Genomic DNA, 25,474 nt, shown 5'->3' on the forward strand with positions numbered 1-25,474 from the left:
ATGATGGAACATCGCATGCAACTACCACGCATTCATTTACTTAGTCGTCAGTACAACACGTGTCATTACCACACATGCATTTAGTATGAACATTTTTACAACATGTATGGCTTTACTATGTATGCCTCCCCCACAAACATTTTGTAGTATAGTCATGGTTGGTAAAGACATATGTGTGGTAAAAATTAATTGTTGGGCTTCAACATTACAAATTTATTTTCTTCTCATAGGTCATCAACTCCCCACACCTCCAATTTCACTTTCTCTTGGCCTGCTGTCCTGATGTTGCTTGTTCCTTCTTGCACTGCTCTCCTGCCATATGTGGTCTTGCTACGTCCCACCACTCTCCTTCTGCCATTGTCTCTGGTCTGCTCCATCTCTCCCACCCTACTCAAGTCCATCGTCTAGCTTGGAATTACCGGGGGCAAGATTCATATGCACTTTAGGAGCAAAACGCTGGGAGGAAGATAATTTGCCTGTGGAGCAGACTGGTTGAAGCTTGCTTAGAAGGCACACCACAAGTACCTCACTCGCATGCTTGAGTACTTTGTCACAAGTTTGAATCCGCTTTAGGGGAATGTTAGGTTTACAGCACGAATCGAAGTGAGGAAGTGCTTTGGTCTCATGTTTGCGTTTCTGACTATGAGCAGCACTATCATTTTCCTGTCACCATTACTATCTCTGCAATCTATGACAAATATTAATTCTCAACTCATCGAGAAGCTCCTGTGAGTACCGAAAGTGCATTCTGTTAAGTCCCTGGCAGGGCTTATACAAGCATTGTGAGGTAAAAGTACTAGTTTACCTACAAAAGTGCTATCATGGCTAAACACTGAAGAGCAAATGGAAGGAGCTTACCAGGATTAGCTGTGTTTTACAACCTCACAAGGAGTCTATTCTCGCGCCTGTCGTTGTTTCTGGGTTCAGGAGCACAGCCTACAGTATTCTTCTGCGGAAAGTGAAAAGACACTGCTCTCTCGCCTGGTGTAACAAAAACAGGAAACAGAAGGCAAACTAACGACGGGAAACAGAAATTACAAACAACATGACTTTACTATGTATGCCCAATTTCATTGTAGAAGCGTGCGTGGTAAAGGCATCTTCGTGGTAAAGGATTTGTGGGTAATGGACATGCATAGTAAAGTCAAGTGTGTTGTAAAGGATTTGTAGTAATGATCATGCTTGGTTATGACCGCTTTATAATGGCTGTTTCCTGTGTGGAGCTGGCTCTCCAATGCAGGCCAGATGCCTCTGATCACCACCTCCAACAAGGGGAGCATCGCAAAATAAAAATGATCCTGGCCTACCTTGAATGTAGGTAACACCTGTGAGACTGCAGGATGGGTATATACAAAATGCACATCCTGCTCAACCACTGTGTGTTGTGTGTTCATGTTTGACCAGCTTACGCTAGAGTGATGGTAACTATATAACATGTTGATGGATATGTAATCTTATTACCTTGAAAAACGATACAAATAAAGTTTTGGGAACAAAAAAAATATGAACATCCTGTAAGTCCAAGGAGACAGTCCAGTCTCCTTTGTCCAGGGCAGAATGAATATGAGAATTCTGAATTTGTCTTTCTACAACCTTAACGGTTATACAGGTTGTTAGACTGGGTAATGTAATATGGGATGTATTAATCAAGGTCCCTAATGGCAGCAGCATAAATTGTGCCACCCCGAGGGACCCCTCATCAAGCAAATGCAAGACTGCCATTATAGGCTGCATGTCTTAGTACAGACAAAAGTGAAAACATCCCTGTGTGTCATGTACCCCCACACTTTATGTGATAATTGTAAGTCATCCCTAGAACAGGCCTGACAGCCCTTTGGCAGGGTGCGGAATATTACATGTGAAAGCATACCTGTATGAACAGATATGCCCCTGTGCTGTTCAGTCCTATTACTGCCAGTGCAAGTGGAGAGGGAAGCCATTTTAAAACGTGCTGGACAGTGGAGATAAGGAGGTCCCCAGTTACATGATCAAACATCTCATATTGATAAACCCACACTGATTCCAGTGATGGATTTACCAATACATGAACCCAGAAGGCACCTTAGAAGTGCCCCCCTGAAAACCTACCAGCCTTTGGAGTGCTTCCTTACTTGTTTCTGCCAGCCTGTCATCCTAAATGCTGTTCTGACTCCCTAGGGCGAGAGCCTCCGCTCCCAGGAGGCCTAGAACAAAGGCTGTCTGGGAAGAGGGTGTAACACGCCCTCCCAAATAATGACCTGCTGATAAGCCTCCCCAGGCCAGCAAGCGACAAAGAGCTACTGCTTTTGTAATGGAAGTCTGGCTTACATCACAGGAAAGGAAGCTACTCTCTCCCCCAGAACCCCTTGGCACCTGGACAGGTGGGAACATTAGCAAGTCAGGTAGGCGTTCCACCTTCAGAATAGTACCAAGCTTAAGGTGGACTACACTGATGAGGACACGATTTTTTATTAGTAGCCATCTTTGTGATGGCATCCTTGGGAATTCTGTGTCAGGGATATGCCCACTTCCCACAGGAAGTTGTCATATAGGGTGGAGTAGTGACTCCAAGGGTCAGTAGCCTATTGGCTGTTACCCTACGTTTCTTTAACACCCCTAAATTCAATATTTAGGGGATTCCCTGACACCAAAGAAGCAGATATTGATGACCTAAGGAGAGGACACTGAAGAGCAGCAAAAGCAGAGAGGAGAGAAAAAGCAGCTGACATGGTCCCAGCCCCGCCGGCCAACCTGGATGCCTTATCGAAAACTTTGCCAAAGTCAACTCACCCTGCAGCTGCTGACCCCAGAAACTTGGGAGGACTGTACGCCTTCGATAAAGAACCAAGACCGCCAGTGGGACAGTGGAACTGTTCCCTGCATCTTGAAGCAGCCCTAAAAGAAGGGACCCTTAAGACACCACTGTATCCGTCGCTCAAAGCCCGAGCTGAAGTGGGCCAATGATGCCACCAAGGTCCACCAGCCCTTCAGAGCCCGAGTCCATTGTGATTTCACCCCTCGTGGACCCTCTGATGTCCCCTGTAGCTTCTGCACGCAGGCCCTCTACTCCAGTTGCTTCGGTAAGGAAAAGCCTAACGTCTTAGGACACCTCTGCACCTGTTGCCCCTGGGCCATAGAGAAGAGGACCAAAGGTGTCCCTACGCCCGAGCATCGTGAGGCCTGACCCCACCTGTCAATTCAGTCCAAGAGGCCTCCTAGCCGGAGACTACAGCCTCTTTTCGCAGAGACGATCTCCAAAGAATAAGACTGGGCTCCCGACACCATTTTGCACCCTGCACCCGGCTGCCACCATACCGTTGGCGAGTGCACTGCTGGTGCTGCCTTGGACCTTGCCCACCACTCACCTCCTGGAGATTGGTCCTGTAAATTGTTGTACTATACCTGTTTGCAGAGCTTGTTCTTCAATCCATATGATAACATTGCAGAACACAAATGTCCACTTTTTGAATCAAAAAGAATATTTAAAAACATACTTACCTGAACGATTTTTCTCTGATGCCTAAACATATATAAAGATACTTGCTGTTTTTACTAATTGACATGGATCTTCTTGAGTTGTATGTGACATTTAATGATTATTATGTGTATGTGCAGATGTCTTGCAATCCTCTCGGTTGAGCCAAAGGCTGTTCGACCAGACTATCCCTAATAGAGCAACTTGGGAGTGCTAAAGCAAGCCCCTGTGTATTTATAAGGGAACCTCTGAACTCTTTACACAGTATATCAGATCAGTGATATATCACATAAAGATCCAGCTTCCTACACACAGAGACGTAACAAGTGTGGGACATAACATTGCAAATGTTTGAGAATACCCAAACAGTTACAATTTTCTATGCGTTTAGTAAAATATCGGTGTTGGCTTCCATTGAAATAACACATAAATCAAGCATTCTACTGCTTTATATACTATGTGGATTTTTCACACTCGTAAGTATCACTGTGCATCCAGAGCAATAGTTTGTGGCTGCAGATGTCTGTACATGAGCATATAAAAACCTTTTACAGTTGCATAAAGTTTTGCGATTTGGACCCTCAGACATTCGAAGTGTGGAACATTGTATAAGTCACAAAGCTGATGCAGTGTTATTGGCAAGGCCACATGAAGAGGAGACATTTTCAGGATTACAGGTTTGGTGAGGAGTTCTCAAAGTCATTGACAATGATAAGCCGCACCCAAGTTAATAAAAATATTAGGCCAACCTATCCCCATAACTTCTAGTTCATTTTTTTAAATCAAACTCTGAGTAATGTCTACCATGGACAAATCCACAATATCCAATGTTTACAATAAAATTAATAGTTGGAAAACACTTCAGTTTTTAAACATTTTTGAAACTAGCCATACATTTAAACTATGCCTCTTGTTCGTGGTCGCATATGTTCCTGTCTCACGTGCATGTTCACCCAGAATAAAAGCAGTGATGGAGAATATTTAAATCTTTACCCTCATGGGAAGTAGGGCAAACATAGCAGCCTTCTATTAACCATACCTGCGCAGCCTTGATGTGCTGTGACACTTTTTCGAAGTCACGGTTTAACTCGGCTAGTTTGGGCTCCACAAGTTCACGGCAAGAGGTTCCCCGACTGTTTATCAGTATAACAGCCTGATCACGAACATTGTCTACTCGTAGACTAACATCTTCCAGTTCAGACATCAAACGCTGGAAGGAAAAGAAGAGGGAGATGGAACAAATATATCAAATAGGAAAAGGGAAGTAAACTTCTTGTATGTTTTTGTGAACAAAATTATAGCATCTTCACCTTCACAGTGTCTTCTTTCTTGCTTGCAGGTTTCTTCTCAGTCTCGTCTAGTAAAGCTTCAGCCTGGTACAGCCAGGTGCTTATATGAGCAACATTCTCATCAAAGATCTCCATCTGGCTTTGATGGTTCTAAGAAGGAAACCAAAACCGAGAGTGCATGTTACTATACTGCATGCCACTGTGTGTCATGAGTGCATCCAAAAAGATCCAGCAAGCCAACACTGACAACAAAAACAAAACACCAGGACTACTAACACCCCCAAGCCCATGCCTATTATTTCCGGGAGCTTGCATGATCTTATAAATAGGTGTTTCCTTCCATTGGTCACAGCACCTTTGTATATGATAGAAAGAAGGGCAGGAATTGTCCTTTTCTGGGAGTCAAAAGATTTTTCTCCTATATGCTGAGGAAATACTGTGTTATATTTCAAATAAGACCCTGCCAAAGTGTCTTATCTGGTTGTTCACAAACCTGAATAATACTCATTCTTTATAATAATATGTCCTAATAGATCTACACTCTCTCTGAAAGTGTAGAGCGAGGGAACATAATTTCATCAAGGTGGCAGCCAAAAGCAACACATGGGATTGACACAATATCTAGGCTGTACGGTTGTGAAATGGTAACCTTGCTGTATGTTCCTGACCAGAGTGTTGGGAGGGTTAGGCAATTCAGTATAGGTGCCTGCTTGGCAATGAATTTAGAGCTGTATTGCACAATCCTACAAAAACTCCTTCGGCAGGTTACAAGCCCCTTCAAAAAAAATAGCAGAGATATTTATGCACCCTCTGGAAAAACTAAGTAGGAAGTTATGCTGTTTGCGCTTTCCTTTCCAAAAGAATTATTTTTTTGTCAAAGTGGAAATCAAAGGTGGCGCTTCAACATATTTTGCTGTAAAGAAATAAGCTGAAAATAGGACGGCATAACACAGGAAGAAGAATGTCTCACTTATACACACTAGTCCTCCCTAGTTCAGAGGCACCTTTTGGTTTTCTAATCTAGGACTGAACCACCGCGTGCTGCTGTAAGGGTAAAAAAGAATGGTAACTTACTGCCCTCTGAGGAGTAGAAGACTCACGTGTTGATTATACCTGCCCCAAGGGGAAGATGCTATTTATCGACCCGTTAAAAACCTGTACCAGGGATTTAGAATTTAGCAAGTGCAATAAAAAGCTCCTAATATGAGTTGAACTCTCAACCATGGAGTATACCAGGTTGAATTTGGTGATTTCTGCATCAGAATTTGTATGTCCAGGTATTTTCCCATTATAGTTCCACAAGTGTGACTAAAGAGGGAAATCGGAATTGACAAGCTTTCACAGTGCCCAGTAATTATCAGGCGTGATAAACGTCGCAACACTTTTTAATTGGAGGTGTTTGCGCAGAGGTCATAATCAAGGACTTGGAGAGAAACCAACTTGATGCCTTTGACATTGCAGTAGTGAGTAATAATTGAGTCATGTGCCTGTTACTTTCACAAGCTCACCAAGAGAGTGTTGCACCAGTCTTCAGTCCAGGTGCGGACGCGGCTCCAGCCAGCATTAAGAATACACAGTTTCTCTTCCAGGGCACTTTCACTGCCCTCCACCAAGCTCTGCAATGCTGCACTGCTCTCAGTGACACTGTTCAAATCAGTCTTCCGTCTCTCAAGTTCCTTCAACACATTCTAACAAAATAAGAAGGGAAAACAAATACCAATTGTTCAAATAATACAATGCCTTTATAAAGCAGTATGAAAGTGCTGACTTAGAATGCTCCATAACTCAATAACAAATACCCCCATTGATAACATATATTTACATGTGTTTGCAAGACATTATAAGCGTGAGCTTACTATCAAAACATGTTAATTCAGACTCAAGCTAAAACCTAGATATCACAGACCAGTAGAACATTAACAAAATACAAAATAGTTGCTGACTGAAGATTATTTTCTGTAAGCCACTAAAACAAACAGGCATTGACAAACCCAGTAGTTTTGGTATTGGCATGAATGAATGATCAACTTATAGAGCGCAAACAAATGCCCATGGGCTTCAAGGCGCTGATGAACCCAATTAGAGGGACGGAGGTTTCAATCCTCTTAGAGATTAGAGGGCAAAGAGTCAGGTCTCTAAAATTTACGGCAGAGAGGGTGTGATTCTAGACAGGAAATTGATGTAGGTAGCGTGTTCCAGGATTCAGATGCAGCCACAGCAAAGGCCCTTCTTCCCCACCTTGCCCTCCTAAAACTGCGAACAACCATCTAATTTTTGTTGGCAGATAGCAGCTGTCTGGCAGGGACATAGCATTGGAAGAGGTGTTTGATTCCTTATGGACCTGAGTTATGAAGTGCCTTGGGCCCATAATGGGGTGGTGAGGGGCAGCACATACCACATACCAGCTTGTTGGTGTGTAATAGGCTGCTTTATTGGAAACAGGTGCACCTTACAAATACATACCCTTGGCCTGTGCCGAACAAAACTAAGCCTCACTAAATATATACTTCCTAACATACCCCGCTCCCCCACCCCAAAAATTGGATCCCCCCTGCAACAATTATAAACACCAACTTGCAATTTCCAGCTTTCCTACCTACCTAACTATATAACTTCTTATTTCTACCCAACTGTATACCCAGACCTCATAAACTCTCCCCTGCACTTTTAGGAAAAAACACCAACACAAAAGGACTACAGAAACTCACCAGCACCTGTTCCAGCGAAGAAAACCCCCATACAATATAACCCCCGATGCACCTGGTCCCAACAAGACCACTTTGTAAAAAACCCACCCAGCACAATCCTACAAGCCAGTACCAACCCCCCCCCCCCCCTTCCCCAGCAAAAAGAAACAAAGGACGGGAGGGAAAACAGAGAAACCCCCCAGGTCACCTACAACCGGCTGCTGGGTCATTGCCACCAAAATGGTGGGTAGATTCCCAAAATGTCCGGTTAAATATGCCCTTGCCCAAAGATAACCCAAGACAAGCCCAACCAGCCCCAAAAGAGCCCACAAAGCCCAACCAGCCCCACTGAGGTGCCCCCCCATCCCCCCGGGCCAAAATCCCCCAGGAGGGCCAGGCCTCCCGCTGGTCGTCCGCCCCTCCTAAGGCCCTATTGTGAACAATACATAGGCCCTTAAATAGAATTTGTTCTCGTCTGAAAGTCAAGGCAATTTTCGAATGGCAGTGGAGATCGAATGAAATTTGGGAAGATCCAGAATCAGTCTCACTGCAGCATTCTGGCCAAGTTGCAAAATGGTGAAAATGTTTTGTGTAGTAATAAATTCAGAGACACATGTAGGATACGGGTGATATATGAAGGAGAGTGGGCTTCAAACGGTGGTGTGCATGAGTGAGGGGTGGTGGTATCCATTTACTGTGGCACCCAGAAGTTCTGAGGGTTCAGGAAAGGCAGAAGAGTGGGTGATCGAAATAGTGATGGGAAGAGAGACCAAGGCAAATGAAAAAGATCCGGGCAGGCTTGGCTAGAGGTTGGATGAGAAGGCCTGTTGGAACATGGGCTTAAGAGCAGGGTAGTAAAGATGAACCAACTGAAAATTGTAGTGTACTGCCATACTAGTGATTCCAAGACAAATGCTCATATTCGATCGGTTGTGCAATGTGCAAGCCTATAAGCTTTCGGCTATTCTACCTAAGTAGGAAACTTCTGATTTTGTTAAACTGATCACCACTTATCTTGGCTAATTTCACTACTACCTGAAGTGCTTCGAAATTACCCGCTGGACACAAAGCTCTACATATATATTTTGAAATAAGGAAAACTTCTCAAACTGCTCTCGCAATTATTCTTTGTATCTTCCCAATTTGCCAACCCCGATTCTTTCTGCGTTAGTTCAGAGCATTGACAAAATGCTGATCTATAGTTCCACCCATTAGCAGCACAATTACTCATATGCCAGACCCTGCAGCAAATGCCTGGGTAGCTGGCATTGCCCCTCGCTTGCAATGATCATTTTGAAAGTTCTAGCCTTTTTTATAGTGATCATAGCTGCAGTTTGCCTCTTCAATGCACTGAGAATAGAGGGTGGCTTTGTATCAATTTATTCAAGTTAATGGCGTCTGAGGATAACAGCTGAGCGAGCCTGCATGGATTCAAATGTGGGACTTGCAAGTGACTCTCAGATCCCTCAATGGGTGCATTTCCTCAAGATCTCTCTTGCCAGCTTGAATATTGCTGTGGTGGGATGTTTAACATCTGAATTTCATGCCCACTGTGAATGAGCTACTAGCCTGTTAATAATGTAATGATTTGAGCTTCTTATATTCTCACCTGAATAAATAAGAAAAGCAACATAAAACAGCATGACTTGTAGGGGCTCACCTTCATAACAGCAGAGGCGAGAGAAACCAAATAGTAGTTATTATCTCATTTTTTAACAATAATAGCCAAACATTCCTTTCACTGTATGTCAGAGGTATTCACTTTCTTTACTGTAAATTCCTTACATCTAACCGACTGCACACCATCTATATGCTGATACTTACAGTTAAATAGCAACAGTAACATTACTAAAAAAGCTGAAATGAGAAAATAACCACACACGCAGCTTATAATCTGTTCACTTTAATTCAGACAGAACTAAGGCAGGCATAGACAGAAAAGACCGGGATCAGACCATGTTCCAAACTCAGAGCCTAGTTTTCTTTCCGGCATGCTCACTCTGCCTGCTACAGGATGAACTACCAAATTCACAATGTAATTTGCAAGTAACTAGGGTGTGCCCATGTTAACAGCACTGTTTGTACAGCAACTAAAATCACAGAAATAAATCTCAATTAATTTTTTTTGTCTTATCATAATTTAAAACCGTTTAGCAGACTTAAACATTTCTTCACAATAACACAAAGCTGAAATACATGCTATAGAACTAGTTACCTTTAGCAACTCTCTTTCTAAGGGATACTCTATCTAACCGAAGAGTTCTCACGTTGTGAATACCCCTGGATCCAAGAATGGATCCAAACTTTTTTCTCAGCGTGCTCCCGCATGGCAGCAGGTGTTGCACAAGTCTGTCAGATTTGCCACGACCGGGAAGCAACATTGGAACCGCATAAAAGTGCTACTCAGCGAGCTGACGTCAGTTTGTTTCTTGTGTCTGTCTGTGCCATTGGGCGCAGAGCTTCACAAATGAATAGTTGTGACAGTGTGCAGATTCCTGGAATGGGAATTTTTAGCTGAAAAATAGACCATTTCCCCGGAGGGTGGGTGGGAGGGTGGTGAGGAATCAGTGTTTATACAGATCATCCACTAGAAAGAGCTTTACCAAATGCAAGTAAGTTGTTCTTCTGATGGATAATTCTAAGTGCTGATTCTTCACTTTGTGACTAGTTACCAAAGAAGTACCACCAAGGAAGTGGGACTGTGAAATGGTTCAAACTAAGACTTTTATAGGACCGAAAAGGCCAAGTGCCCCTTCCGCCGGACTGGTTATCGAGGCAGCAGTGCTTCGTAAATTTGTGAAATGACATCCACTTTGCGGCTTGACATGTCAAAGACAAACGCTTTGTGTGCCAGCGCAGTAGTTGCAGACTTGGCACTGGCCTAATGATCCCTCAGACCTTCCAGCGACTGCTTCTTGGCCAATGCACCACATATTTTAATACAGTGGACTATCCAAGGCAATGTGGTCCTTTTAAGCACTGTTGTACAATTCTTTACTCCACAGTACCTCCACAAAGAGTTGATCGTCCACCTGATGGTCCATGGTACGTACGATCGGTGTAAAAACTGGAGGCTCTTTTGGAATCAAAACAATTGGAGTCTCTCCTCCTCTTTTGTGCGATGAGGTGGAGAAAAGAAAGGCAGAAGATTGATGAACTGGCTAACATGAAAGGAAGTCATAACCTTCCATAGCAATGCAAATAATCAGGCAGTTCGTAATGCAGGAATAATACACTCCTCAATGAAAGTAATAAGGCAGTTCATAATGCAGGAATAATACCAGGCCAATCGATGCGATTAGCGCGGGCACCACTAGGCCTCAATCACAGGCTACAGTCCTGAACTTTCGAGGGCGGTCCGGGTACTGCCGGGCAGGTCCGGGCTGCTCGAGGACTCAGCTAATCTAATGCGATGCAGTCGGAGAGAGACGGGAGCACTCCTGTATTCCTCCTCCCCCTCCCCAGGCCCCACAGGCTTGTGGCTCCCAACCGGAGTCCAAGCCTTACCTGAGGTATGCGCTGCCTCGCTCTCTCCGTGTTCGTCAGATTTCCTGCTGGGCGCTCCCGATGACGACGCAGCTCTGATGCAAGGCAACGCTGTAGCCGGACAGGTTATGGCACTACCTTTCTCCGTTGCTGACGATCTTGGGCAGATTCTTCTTGCGAACAACGATCACGATTACCTCACAACTTCCTCAGCTTTACCAAGTCCTTCTGCATGTTGGGGCTCGGTCCGGCAACGCCAATCTTGATCCGCAGCCTCCGTTACGATGGCGGCTCTGGCCACAAACCGCTACACAGCAGCGTGGATGATGATTCACGCTGTGGGGACACTGCAGTCATGGAGCACTTTCCAAATAGTACCACGGACCCCATGCAGTCTCGGGCTGCACACGCACAAAGCGTAGCTGAGACTCGATTAGGTTTAGGGCCACACAGTCCCGGGGCAATACTTACGGCAGTCTCTGGCTGCAAAAACAAAAGCACACAGCGCCGCTGGGACACACTTGGAAACCTTTGTGTTCCCGAGTTTCCACAACAGGGAGCCAGCTCTCCTCGGGCCCTTGGGGACAAGTTACTTCAGGACACAGCAAAGTCCTTTCAAGCAGGGGGACACATCATACAGCAAAGTCACTTAGTCTCTCCTTGGTTAAATCAGCAAACTGCAGGCCAGCCCCAGAAAACAAAGCAAGGGTCAGTCCTTCTCTTCAGTCTCTTCAGCTGCTCTTCCTTGGCAGAGGTTCCTCATGACCACAAAGTAGTTTCAATCCTTTTCAGTCTTGATCAATCCAACGTTCAGGGATTTCACCTCTCATAGTTATACCCCTAAATGTCTTTGAAGTCTGCGTGTTCAGGGGGGCACTGACCCCTGTCAAAACCAGTTCTGGGTGTCTCTCTGCCAGTGACAACTTCTTCCTTTGAATAGTGGGGGTCTGGTTCCTCGATCACACATAAGGAGGTGAAGCCATTCTTTTATGGCAGCAGTCCAGGCCTCTTCACCTCCGGGGCCTACTCCTCCCCCCTACACTCTAGACGTAGGTCAGCCTGTTGCTGTCTCCCCTCCTCCCCTGGGTCAAGACATTTTTCCAGATCCTATCACATTCAAATCCAGACAGTCAATCCACAGCCAGACAGAGACACACAGAATTGTTAGAACAAAGAAACCAGCCACTTCTAAAAGCGCAGTTTATAAACACACAATTCAAAAACCACCTTCACAAAAGATGTGTTATTAAATTGTGAGTTCTGGCACACTAAACTGCACCTCTCCATCTTAAGCCTATGGGAAGATAGGCTGGAAACATATTACTCAGCCTTCCCCATTCTGTCCTATGGGCAAGATGGCCTTGAAACAGTGAAAAACGAACTGGAGAGTATTTCACTGTCAGGACATGGTACACACCTCAGTACATGTCCTACCTTTCACAAACACTGCACCCTGCCTAGGGGGTACCCTGTACCTACCATAGAGGTGTCTGATGTGCATGGAAAGGGAAGAGTAAGGCTTGGCAAGTAGGTGCACTTGTCAGGACAACATGGCAGTTTGCACACTGCGCGCAGGCACTGCAGTGGCAGGCCTGAGTTCTACCTTTAGGGCTACTTGTGTAGGTGGCACAATTAGTGCTGCAGGCCCACGAGTAGCATTTGCATTACCAGCCATGGCATACTTAGTGTACTTTACTGGGGACTTTACTAGTAAGGCAAACATACCAATTATGGACAACCAATTACCATAAAACTTTATACAGAGAGGACTTGCACTTTGATACTGATCAGCAGTGGTGAAGTGCTTAAAGCATCTAAGCCAGCAACATAATGTCACAAAAAGGTTTAGGAGGAAGGCAAAAGGTTTAAGGAACTTTAGTCACAAAGGGCCAAGTCCAACACCCTGTAAACTCCAGTGGCTGATGCATAAAGCTTTAAAAAGGACTCTCTTCCCAACTGGTAGCCAATGCAGGTCGTCAGGAGCGTTACCCATAGAAGCTCTCCTAGGTAATTTTAGAACCAGGCGGGCTGTCGAATTCTGAATGCATTGCAACCTGTGCAGACATTTTTTAGTTACTCCCAGGTAAAGAACATTTCCATAGTCTAGTTGCAATGCTACTAAGTCATGGACCAGGGTTTTCCTAGCTGGTGTGGGAAGCACATCCAGAGTTTTTCGCAGTGTCTTTAAAATATCGAAACATTTCCCAGCCCCTTTCTGGGTCTGAGCCTCAAAGGATAATTTGGAATCAAGCCATAGTCCTAGGTTTTTGACCAGTTTGCTCGGAGTGGGTATAGGGCCTAATGTCGGAGGCCACCATGCCGAAGACAAAATGGAGGGGGTATTCCCCACCACCAGGATCTCAGTTTTACTGCCATTTAGTTTCAGGCAGTTGTTTGTCATCCAAGAGGCCAAGTCCTTCAAGCACAAGGAGAACTTAGCTGCTGCTCCATCAGAGGTGTGGACAGGGACACCACTAGTTGCGCGTCATCTGCATATGACACAATGGAGATGCCAGTATCTCAGCCAGGGGTGCGACATATAGGTTAAAAAGAGTGGGGGTCAGGATGGAGCACTGAGGAACCCCTTGAGGGAGAGCTATGCTTTTACAAATGTATGGACGCTGTGCCACCTGGTAGCTCCTATCGCCATTATTAGTTGAAAATCTCATATCTACTTGAAGTTAGTTATTCTTTATTGGTTCATTTCATTTTAAAAGCACTGTTGGACATGTCCCACATGATTTAGGAGTTCCTATGTCTGCTTTAAAAACTTTGTTTATTGTAGCATTTTTTCTCCAAAACATTTCCATAGTCATGCAGCAAATAGGTAATTCCTCCTAGTATCTAGAACTCCCAGTTGCACTTTTGCAACTCATGTTGTGAAATAAAGACAATGTACCAAACATGTTCCAATGGGCTGGAAATGAAAACAAGCAGTTGCCTAAGGAAACACATCAAACAAGCAGCCATATCGTCAACCAATGCACTGTCCACCATGAGAATTGAGTATCTCGAGCCGTAGCTGACTCAAGAAGATTTCCTGTTTCAGTACCCATTGGAAGAAGTGCAGCTCTAGGATAAGACATTTTCTAAAGTCTTCAGGCTTCTTTCTCAGGATGCTACATAATAGTTGCAGGTAGAGTGAAAACAATATGGCTTTTCTGGAAGACAATAGCTCAGCCAATTACCACAGGACAGGCTTCTGACCTTGAAAACTATGTGATTCAACTAAAAATGTAATGATAATATGCCCACTGCCTTCTATAACCTCAAACGTAGAGAAGCCTCACGCTTTCTGTGATAGTCTCTGCATGGAACAACTGGTTACCTAAGAATGATGTGTCCAACCTTAAAAGGGGACCACAGAGACACTAATTGTTGTTGCTCAGCATAAAGCCTAGGCCAGGGTTTCTTCAATTGCTTTATCAGCGTCACCTTGTTTCCCTTAACTTACCCAAGTTTACTAATGTTACCAAATTATCTTTCATGTTCAACATTTCTAAAATGAGAGAGGTATAGTTTAGTTTGTAGAACTGACTCTCCCACCCAATCCTATTAGAGCAGGCTTCACCAATTGAGTACTTCTCCTGTGTACAGTCCATTCTACTAAATTAGAAACTTTTGCTAGATTGATATATATGTGCATACCAAAACTGAAAAGCATGTATGTATTGCAGATGGAAATGTGTGTATTTCCAAAACTCATAGTCTGATGTCTGGAGAAAAATTGTATCTTTTCAAAACTAATAAGCTGATGTTTGGAGAAAAAAAGTTGTATTTCCAGATGAACTTCCAACTCAACCATTCAAACCACTGAGAGGGGCAGCAATAAACATATGTTGTTTCCGCTCCAAGATGCCCTTCAGGGAGAACTTGCACTTAAAAAATCCACATTATGCATTGTTATGTAAAACTATGCAGTGTTGGGGAGACTTATTATTACCATGGTACACTGGAGTTCTGACTGATATGTATTACTCATTTAGAGGTATTGCAAATGGATAAAGCCTTTTTAACATTACTGGTGGCAACCTTCCCTGATGCACCGAGGTATCTTACAGTGATTTTCATTGAACATAAGTCGATTTAAAAGGTTGGAGACCCCTTGTATTAGATCCTCCATCTGACAAAACTGCAATCCCAACTTGAGAGTTTGCAAACGTCTACCCTAGAAATTATAAACGTTTAGGCCATCCTTACTCAATTTTCAATGGAACAGAATGACAAAAAATGGGAAGTTCTGAGTTGAAAGAGGTCCATCACAATGAAATCATGAAACTCACACATATAAAGCATTAAAAGCTTGAGGGTCAAAAGGTTGTTTTACTGTTTAATAATGAAACCTCTCTCTTGTATATAAAAAAGCTATTGCAATAAAGTTATGAACAGTTGCAATTGTTTATATTCTACTTGCAAGTTAAATGGTAAACCAGAAAAGACAGGAAAGGGACAATTTAGCAATGATTCTTACTTTAGCCCAAACAATTTCTGTATCCAGATCAGCACGCAGATTTTCAGAAGTTGATTTCTGTACGAGCTCAGCCTCAGTTGCGGAGAGCCATTCAGACAGTGTAGTTGTTTCAATCTTAAGTTTGCGTGCGAGCTGATTTGCACGTTCTAGATCTTGCTTCCCTTCGGTCACCTGCAGAAAAGAAACCAAAAACAAAGAATTACTACTGTGTATTCATAAGTAATATTTTATAGAGTCTATGCTCTTTTGACTCTGGCTCAAATGACTTGCCCACGGAACATCATTTGTTATTCAAAAAAAGTCTTCAAAATTTACTGGCACTATCTTCATATTGGCAACTATTGGAAGATACAGAGCTGAATCATATCATGGGAAAAAAGCATTTGCTGCATTACAAACTCCATAATAATTCAGATGACCAGCCTTTCAAATAATAGTAATTTATCCACAGTTTCTACAACTGATAAGATATTTTTTTTAAAAAACTTGGACGACTTGAGACATGTCAGCAATAACTTGGAAATGGTAACAATACTCCTGAAGATATTAATTCCTCTTTCTCTTATGCGTGGTTCCTTGATATTCTGAAAATATAGAATGCATTTACAAAAGAGAAAAGAATATTGGCAGTGGCATCAGAACATTTGATCACTTACAGAAAGCAATACATATTCCCTTGCAGCTTCCTCCAGTGGTTCCACCACAAAATGATATCATTGGAATCTTAAGATTCTGGTGTTGCTCTTGTGGAACATGCCCTATATATACATATATTATGAAAGACAAAGTTGCTAAAACTGATCTGGCAGCACAACATTCATAGTATTGAGCCAATGGTTGTCAAAGATTTTAACTGTAGAAACCCCCCACTGAGGTACAACATTTTTGGACTAAACTCTAATTTAGGCCCTTATTACAAGTGGCTGCCCTAATGTGGGGCCAAGACGGGGTAGTTAACTCAGAATCACCAAGACCTTTTCAAGCTAGGCTGGGTTAAGAAAACAAACATTGGTGCTCTTATGAAAACCCAGTTTCAAATGGAATGAACACAGTATGTCCACAGAGCTATTGTGTGCAGCTGTATCTTATCAGGGGTATCTGAAGGGGCTGGCAAATAAGTCTTGATGAAATTCCTTAGCACTTGCTCCTCGTGGTCATAGAGCCTTTTATTGTGCAGGTAAAAGGTCTAATTTTTACTGGGTTTTATTCACTGTTGCAGTATAGAAATGAAATGTAATGTTCAAATATCTGTGGGATATTATTTCCGACTACAATAAATTACAAGATAGTAACCTTGAGCCAAAGCTCAGCTTCTTCAAAATGGTGAGACTGGCTTTGTCCAATGGATGGACTGCATTCTACACAGCTGCAAGGCCACCACATGTTTACTATTTTTTATGTTGAATATCAGTTGTGGCTTTTTCTTTGTGTTGAGCAGATAGCTGTCTGTTAATAGAAGACTCCACTTGGGCAATCTAAGTTGTCTTGCTCAAATAAACATCTGTCACTATTTTGTCCCTGCCACCTCCTCCTTCCTGGAAATGCCCAGGAACATATACCCAGCACTGACAGACCAGAGTTATAATCTTCAAATAGGGAACACTTTTTCCTGTCTTCCCAGCAATACCCCCACCTTAGCTGCCCATACCTAATATTGGCTTTGAAATATGAAGGAGCTTTGGTGCCTCATTCAGACAAGGCTTCTGACCTGGACCACAACAATGAATATTGATGTGTCCTGTCACTTTCACCAGGCGCGGCCTTAGGCATGTGCAAGCTGTGCACCTGCACAGGGCCATAAAACCCCAGGGGCCACCACAGCAATATATATCCATAATATAATAATCCTCTGCGGATGGATACATATTTGGTGGGCGGCCCCTGGCAGGGATTTGACGGCCTCCGGCTCTGTTCCACTTCCAAACACCCTGACCCCCCCGTTCAATGGCCTCCGCGCCCCGCCCCGACCCCCTCTTCCGGGGCCCCCTACCTACGCTCCCTGCCCAGGGCCGCCATGAGCCTAGAACCGCCCCTGCTTTCACTCTGTGACTTGCCTGGTGTTATGCCCTGCCCAGGCCGATTTGCTACTTAGCTCCCAAGTGAGGGGAGGATTAACCCTAACCAGGAGGGCAAAGAGCAGAGATTGCTGATGAAAATAAGAGTGAAAGATGCCTTAAGGAAGTTAGCCAATGAGAAGTTAAGAGAGCCTTAGAGAAAATCTGAAGGAGACATTTAGAAGCGGCAACTGTGGTGGACCTGTACAGACCAATTACATTCCCAATCCCTCGTCTTAGTTGTAGTCCGGATCATCTCAATTCTAGCCACACAGTACCAGAGACCTTGCCCTTTCTGCTGGAGCTTTAGTAATGCTCTGATGGCAGAGGCTAGCCTCCTCGATTCTGAAACTGTGTTAACCACATCTGTAGGACTACGAGGAAAAGATGACATCTTAAAGGAACAATTGGATTCTTTCCCTAAAAGATGTGTTCCTCAGATACGTGTCAAGCATTGGGAGCACCAGCTCATGTGCAATCATTATTTCTAGCTAAAGTAACCCCTATGTTCCAGATGTGACTTTAGAGACCAGCTGGAGAAGTGTATGGTCTCTTGTTGAATAGCGTTCATTGGCTCCATGTCACTATCCCCTTTAATAAAACATTGGAACTTTCGGATTCTCGATCTAAGGAAAATGGTGGTTTCACAAGTGATCCAAACTCTATCTCTTTTTGGATGGAGGATTGCTGGGTGTTTTCGAAACGCAAGTGCTTTATGACATTTTTGTCATATTCTCAGCTGACTGGGCACAAACTTATTAAACTGGCACTCCTCGCTGTACTGAGGGCCATTGAGAAACTAGGACAAAAGAACGATGCATCGTAGTATTGTTGATGTATTGCAACACTCTAGTACCTCAGGGCTAGTAAATGGGAACGGTACACAAAGCCATAGTACAAGGACTGAGATGTTAAGGCTTACAGCACGAGTTGAAAAGTCAGGACCTCTACTCAGACTAGTACTGTCCTAAAGACCGTATTTTTGTTATTAACTGCAGAGTGTTAACCTCCAGGTGCTTTACACCTCATTGGGGAAGTGTCTTTGCCAGCAATTGATCTAGTACCTTCTGTGTCCAATTTGATTTTATAGTTGTACATTTTGTAGTCTTTAAATTAAGACAAATTCTCCTTTAATTACAAAGATGTTTGCTCAGATACTTTTCATGGGTGTTACTATTTATGTCATATATTAGCCACATTTCAAACACTCATCACCTCCAAGGGTAAGCCGCGTCTCTTTGATCACTTTACATTTTGGGGAGTCCAAACTCAAGTATAAATCCTTGTCCCCCAACAAGCAGGGCAACTGTTCCAAAGACCAAGAGACACTTAAGATAATGACACATACCCAGCAGATAACTGCCCACAGATCAGCAGATAACTGCCCAAAGTCACATATTGTCTCAGGAGCAGGCCTGAGAAACAGACCTTTGATTGCTGAGTAAGTGTTAAGGTTTTTTTCACAATGCTCCAACTCCAAGGCATCTGAATGCTAAATAAGTAATTCCGACAAAGGCAGGAAAAGAGTGGACGGAAACATAGTCGAGGGGACACGGGTGCTGCAGTATAAATCATACAAAGAATATTCATCCGTTTTTAGCTGTGTGCAAACTGATATTTTATTGTTGTTTTACATTGTGGGCTTCTGCTCATCTTTGCCTTTCAAGTGAGCCATTTTATTAAAATGTTTTTCCTCTCTACTGGATATGCTCAGGCAATTTGTGTTATTAAAATGCAATTTGTATCAAAGCAATGTTTGTTGAGGATGTCAAAACAAATCATTTACAGTTGGATATTCAATCATTTTCTCTTTCAGCCCATTTATTTCAGACTTCCAATCAATATGCTTTATGACAGATAGAATACATCATTAAACAAAGGAGCAGGCCCATCACATTGTTCGTGTTTGCTCCCGAAATCTTTATTTTCATGCTGGCAGAAAGGGAAGAAATTAGCCAATCGAAGTAGCAAGTGGCTTACTTTTTTGTGCTTTCTTTTCAGAGGACCCTTCGGAATAATCAACCCTTTTCATCATCAAATGTTCCTTTCTACATTAAAACATCCCATTTGCTCAGTTTATTACTGAAACAGCCATAGGTTGCTACAGATGGATGCTATTAGAGCAAAGACAGCAAGATCGAACAATTAAAATTGGAAATGAGTATTGACTGTTACCATAAGGCCATAAATTATTTAGGTTGACAAGGGAAGATAACAAAAGAGACTCCATTATGGAAGGGGAATATACGAAGAGTGGAGAGGAAATGAAGAGATTGTAAAGATAGGCATATCCAAAACAGGGACTTACCAGAGGGCACAGGACTGAAGACATTTGCGAAATTACAGTAAGAGTATGAATTGGTACACACCCAGAGATGTAAATATTTACAAACACGCGTCTTCACGTCAGATAATATAGATTGGGTGGACGAGCAGGATAGTCAAAAGAGCATGATACTTAGGGAAGAGATACCTAAAAAACCATCTCATCAATATGCTGTAAGATCTTTGATAATACACCCAATGCCCTACAGAAACATAAGAGGAAAACCTGGGAAGGCACAGTCTGGTAAGCTGTCCTAAGAACCCCAGAGAAGAAGCTATAGAAGCCAGACTGAGTTTAACCCAGTTATAAATTCGTCAAAGAATATATTGGCACAGAATCACGCTTTTTAAAATGGGTAGGGTACGGACCCCTACTTTTATCAGATGCAGCTCGACTGAAGGCATGGTCCAACATACGATCAGGTAGTGTCCCTCAATCAGCAGCTACTAGAGAGAAATAACTACAGAACTCAGGGCAATCATGAAAGAGACATATCACCCACCCCCTGACTTTATCATATTGGCCAGGCCAAGTGATACTGATCTCCAAATGTCCAAGCTGTTATTTTGTGCAATGGGATTTATGATAGCAAAACGAGATATTGGTAGAATGTGAGCAACACAACAAGTCCAGACTAAACAAAGGTGGCAAACAGGTATGAATATGTGCTTTGTAGCAGAGATTGGTGCATGAGGGGAGAGTGTGTCCATGAAAATTCGGGAAGGTGTGGAGTGGGAGGAGAACACACTATGAGCTAGACTGCTGGGAATGTTCGCTATCGACCAGTAGCCTTAATTACATGGCGATCTGCCACATACACTAAATAATCTGGGAAGTGGGTGATAATGTGATGGGAAAAGAATAGGTGGAATACAGTTAGGATGAATACATGGGTTCGAACAGGGAAGGAAACATGGATAATGCTTGAATGGGGATGGATAATAACAATCTGTCCTGTACTGTGATGTTCGTATGCAACGATGTGGACAAACACCGTTCAACATTGAAAACATAAATGAATAAAGAAATTTAAAAAAACAATTACCTTTGAAATTAGATTATAAAGCAGATCTCTTCAGTGAAACTTATTCTGCAAATTCCCACAAAATTTAGAGCACTTTTGAAATGTGAAAAATATCTGTTCAGTTCTGCTTGCTAAGCAGGGAGAAGTTTATAAAGTTGGCAGCCAGTGTCCCGTGCTCTCTTGGAAAATGTCTATCAAAGTTTGGGAAAATTCAAGAATCTGCGTGACTGAAATGTAGGCCACTTTTAGAGCAAATGGTCTCGAAAAACCATTCACTGGCACAGAAACCTCAGAACATTGACACATGCTCGTTTTTCTATGGAGGGAAGTTGAGACAGCAAGGGAGAAAAGCGAGAAAGAAAATCAGCTCATAAATCTGCTAAAATGTATTAAATAATTTGTAATGTTAAGAAAAAAGTTACTTTCATATAACAGTTTTGCAGGAAACAAGTTGTAGGTCTCAGAGTGCTTCATGTATGGTGCTGACTGCTGCCTTGTAGGAGCGTTATTAGCGTTATTAGCTATTAGTGTTAAGATCATTAGTCGGTCAATGAGCACAGTGATTGGACCAACCAGTCGGAGAGGAGCAAAGCATGCTGACCAAGCAGCTAAGGTTTAGAGGCCATCCTAGATGTGGAGTTTGAGAACTCATCCAGGACTGCCACATTTCAAACAACCCACTAAGAAATAAATGCAATGGAGTAGTGACGTCATCAGAAAGACTGGACAGAAGAAATGATGACAGCATTGGGAGGACTGGTGGAGAATGCAAACCATGTGTGTGAAGTGTTTAAATGGCTACATCCAAGCGGGCGAGGGGTCAATTTTTCATTGTGCTAATGGGACGACCCAAGATTGTGTTTGGAAATTTACTACAGATACTTACCTCAAAAGGTAAGCAGCCTCATACAAAAGGACAATTCGTCTTAGATGAATGGCAACATCCGTGCAATATATGAAAGGGGACTGAAAGCACGGGACATGCCAGTACTTGACTGTTGAATCTTTTGTAAAGTGAGCAAAATTAAATGAATGACTGCATCTATTATAAGGCTAGGGAGGGCCGGTGCCATATGCTCACAATGAGAATCATATATGTGCAATCGAAAGCAATTCATGGAACTCTATAAATCTGTGCACATCCCCCAAAAGAATTCCAAAGGAAAATGCTTACTTCTCAGAAATGATCACCAGAATGCAGGCATGTGAGTAATGTAAGCTCTAATATTATCTGGCCAACAACAGGGATGTCACAGAAGGGGGCCAGTTTGGTTGGACAATGTTCATATTACACTCTAATGAAAGGCTTCTGGGTCCCTTGGAGGAAGGAGCGAAAATTATCTTTCTGTGGGGAGAAGTCTAACGGACTGCATGCTGTCCGTCCATCAGAGATTGAAAGTGCTTGACATTTTGGTATCACCTACTCACTCTCCGTAATGGATTTTCTCCAATGGGGATTACGACAAGTAGGTTGAAGGGCTTATGTACCCCTTCAACTGGATTGGAGAGCAGCTCTGACGGGTAAGCCAAGTAATTTTACTCCACCACTGGAGGACACTGACAGTAGCAGCAGGGCATCAGGCTCGTCCCGTCACCCTACAGTCCAAGAAAGAGCTTAAAATGTATCTTTTGAGGGAATACCTCACTTTTAAGTGCATAATTGTTATTGCTCCCTACCCATAGTTGATACAATGCTCCATAGCTCCCTCACTAGGCTTGCGCTTTACAAGTAGTAACACAAGGCGCAAAAACAAAGTGATTGAGATTTGCGAGGCTAGTCACTGGGGGCCGGTGTGATAAGGGTTACACATATTCAATGAGTACATACAGATGTGACAGCGGTGCTGCCACATGGGGTCAATAAGATAGAAGGAGCTCACAGCTGCACCAAGAAAGATGCTGTGAGGGAAAATCTCACCTGGAGAATATTCCCACAGCATAGTGCAAAGACTAACTTAACAAACCACCCCATCAGAGACACAAGAACCGAAATAAAAGGCCCCAGGAATTTCTGTGGGCATGGCTGACGGCTGAGGCTCCCAGAATGAAGAGTTTGGGGAGCTACCTAGGAGGTTCAGTGCATGATTTAAGCCAGTAACCCAAAAGGGTTAAAGGCTACGGGGAGGCATATATAATGTAGTAGCACAATCCCAGTCCATGACTACTGGCCAGCTCATAGGAAATATGGATGTTTCATGTACCCTCATAGTCAATTAATGTCATGGATTATTGTTCACCTATTAAATGCTCAGGAAGTCAACAGGGCCCATGTCAAATCAATCCAAAGAAACTCTCTCCCTGGGCAAAGACTGATCAAAAGACAAAGAATTCAACAATTGGTTGCCTAAGGCCTTAAAAATGTGCACATCCTCTGAATAGGCTTGGGCTTTTGCAACCAGTTTATTCACAAACTAATTAGACAATGCAAAGTCAAAGAAAGGTACAACTAGCCTAGCCACACGGCTGAAAGCAGCTCATGAGGGTGCTAGATAGAGAATGGAACTGTGCACATTCAAATAAGGCGGTGGCACTCACCATGGAGCTTACCGCAGCACTAGAAGACTTTGAAGGTGTGAATGAAGCACTAGATCCCTTCCTCAACGAGGAGGAGGAAGACAAATAGGAAGAGAAAATGAATAGAAGGAGGGGAAGAGGGGAATGAGTGTGTGTGTGTGTGTGAGAGACATTGTATGCGTGGGGCAGAACTGGAGTAAGGGGTAGAGACAGATGTATGCTACTGTGCCATAGTCAAGATCATTCATGTATCACGCAAATCGATTCAATTCAGCTGTCACATTGCCAATCTGAGACAAATACAAAATGAGATGGCAACTCGAGGTCTCTCTCAGTCAAATGCTGCTGGAACAAGACACACTCATGCTCAGAAAGTTGCTTCATGATGTCCAGAAGCAACAGGTCTCCTAAAGAGATTGCAAGAGGAGGGGTTACTGACCTTGGGCTTCCTTCAGCAAAAATATTAAAGTCTAGAGGCCATCAGATCAAGGACGATACCTTGTCTTCCACAGCAACCTGCCCTCATCCACTATGCCTTCATAGAGCAGCAACGGGTGCAAGAGAATATACAGGAGATCTGGATTCAAGCACTCCAAACAGGTCCTCTATAGTTCAAATACCAATTACTGGCGCCCCCTGTCCCACCACACCGGTATGGACAGCAACATTGAATCCACCTGAATGCACCGACAAACACACCCGAAAATAATGAAGAAGAACCCGGGAAGCCAGTGGACGATAACCACAACTGTATCCCAACTTCAAAAAGTTTTGACAACAGCCTAGAGCGCTCTTCAGTACGAACATCTGGAGATGGTCCAATACCTTCCTCGCACACAAAGGCACTGGCCAGAGAGTATGCCATAGGGGGTGGTGTCTTCATGGAAGATGTTCATGCATTTTTGGTTTCCTTTATAATCGACAATCCAGGGATGGACTCTAGCACTTCCACCTGTGAGGCGGAAGTCCCAAGTCTGATGGAAAGAAGTGACGTGAACTAGTAACGAAGGGTTGAAACCATATACATATCCTCTACATATAACAGATCAGGGATTTAGCAGTTTTAGGTAATATTTGACATGAAAATGAATACTTGTACAATATAGTAGTTGTTATAGTAGATTTGAGCATAACTTGGCTGCTTCACAATAAAAGAAGCTAAACAATATTAAAGAGTGCTGAAATAACTGTTTTGCTGGTAGAATTGTAACACGAAAGTCCTTTTCAGCGTAACCTCTTGTGCTTGGTTTCTCAGTAGTGACCTTTTAGGACTGTTGCTAGCTCATGCATCTTACAAGAGCATTCGTTTGCAATCCTTGTAAAACTTTGACTTTTATTCTGAGCGTATTGTGGATGTAAGTGAAGGCCAAAGGGTTTAATGTAACCTGCATACACATTAGAAAACATATCACACCGTTTCAGCATTATGTTAGAGATATAAAATCACCGAGCCACAATGAGGTGGTAAATCTAGGTCCTTGCATTTTCAATAAGTGAAGGTAAAGAAAGGTCAAAACAGTCAGCCTGTGAGGAGGGGGGGGGGGGGCAGATTTACCAAGGAATGCAGACATCTGCTCTGTGGATATGTTTAGATTTTTACACCAGCAATACTTTCTAGTGGTGCCTCAAAGATTTCTCCATTGTTAAAAAAAAAAAGTAGCATACATTGGGCATTACCTACATTAGTTAGAAAAAGGACACATTTGTCACGGTCCTTTATGCCTTTTACCTGTGCACCGAGGTCGTTGTAGAGAAGTTTCAAGGCGGTCAGCTGTTCATCCATTGCTTTCGGGTTGTCAGTCTGCTGCTTCTGTACGATCTGGCGACCCGTCTTGATTACAGTTTCCACCTCCAACTTCACCTCACTGAGGGTCTTATACATTTTCTAATAAGGGAAGGGGAAAGTAGTTCAGGGTTTCAAAAATTAAATTCAGCCATGAAAAAACACTTTTTATTTAGCCACGGGATATAAAAGTCCATGAAATCAAACTGACCTTTTGCGGCGTGGGAAATCACAAACCTTTGTAAATAATATGTAAAATATAACTATATGTCATGAAATGTACCTTTTTTTTATTCTGTTTTGTATAACGCAACCTTCGACCCGAAGGTATCAAAGCGCTTTACATGAGCACCAGTTGCATTACAGATGAACACATTCATTGTTTT

General features: G+C 43.1%; 1 protein-coding gene across 4 annotated transcripts in view; it reads right to left on the reverse strand.

Annotated features, from left to right (window-relative positions):
* UTRN (utrophin) overlaps positions 1-25,474 on the reverse strand; it is a 1,497,630-nt gene that overhangs the window by 962,418 nt on the left and 509,738 nt on the right. For all 4 annotated transcript variants that reach the window (XM_086927281.1, XM_086927282.1, XM_086927283.1 and 1 more), the window contains 5 exons: positions 25,035-25,190; positions 15,388-15,558; positions 6,252-6,431; positions 4,765-4,893; positions 4,494-4,664 (listed from right to left, as the gene is read on the reverse strand). In XM_086927281.1, coding sequence (XP_086783407.1) covers positions 4,494-4,664; positions 4,765-4,893; positions 6,252-6,431; positions 15,388-15,558; positions 25,035-25,190 — 807 coding nt within the window. The remainder of the gene's footprint in view (positions 1-4,493; positions 4,665-4,764; positions 4,894-6,251; positions 6,432-15,387; positions 15,559-25,034; positions 25,191-25,474) is intronic.

Source organism: Lissotriton vulgaris, chromosome 6, assembly GCF_964263255.1.
Source record: "Lissotriton vulgaris chromosome 6, aLisVul1.2, whole genome shotgun sequence".
In the NCBI taxonomy this organism is placed as follows: Eukaryota; Metazoa; Chordata; class Amphibia; order Caudata; family Salamandridae; genus Lissotriton; species Lissotriton vulgaris.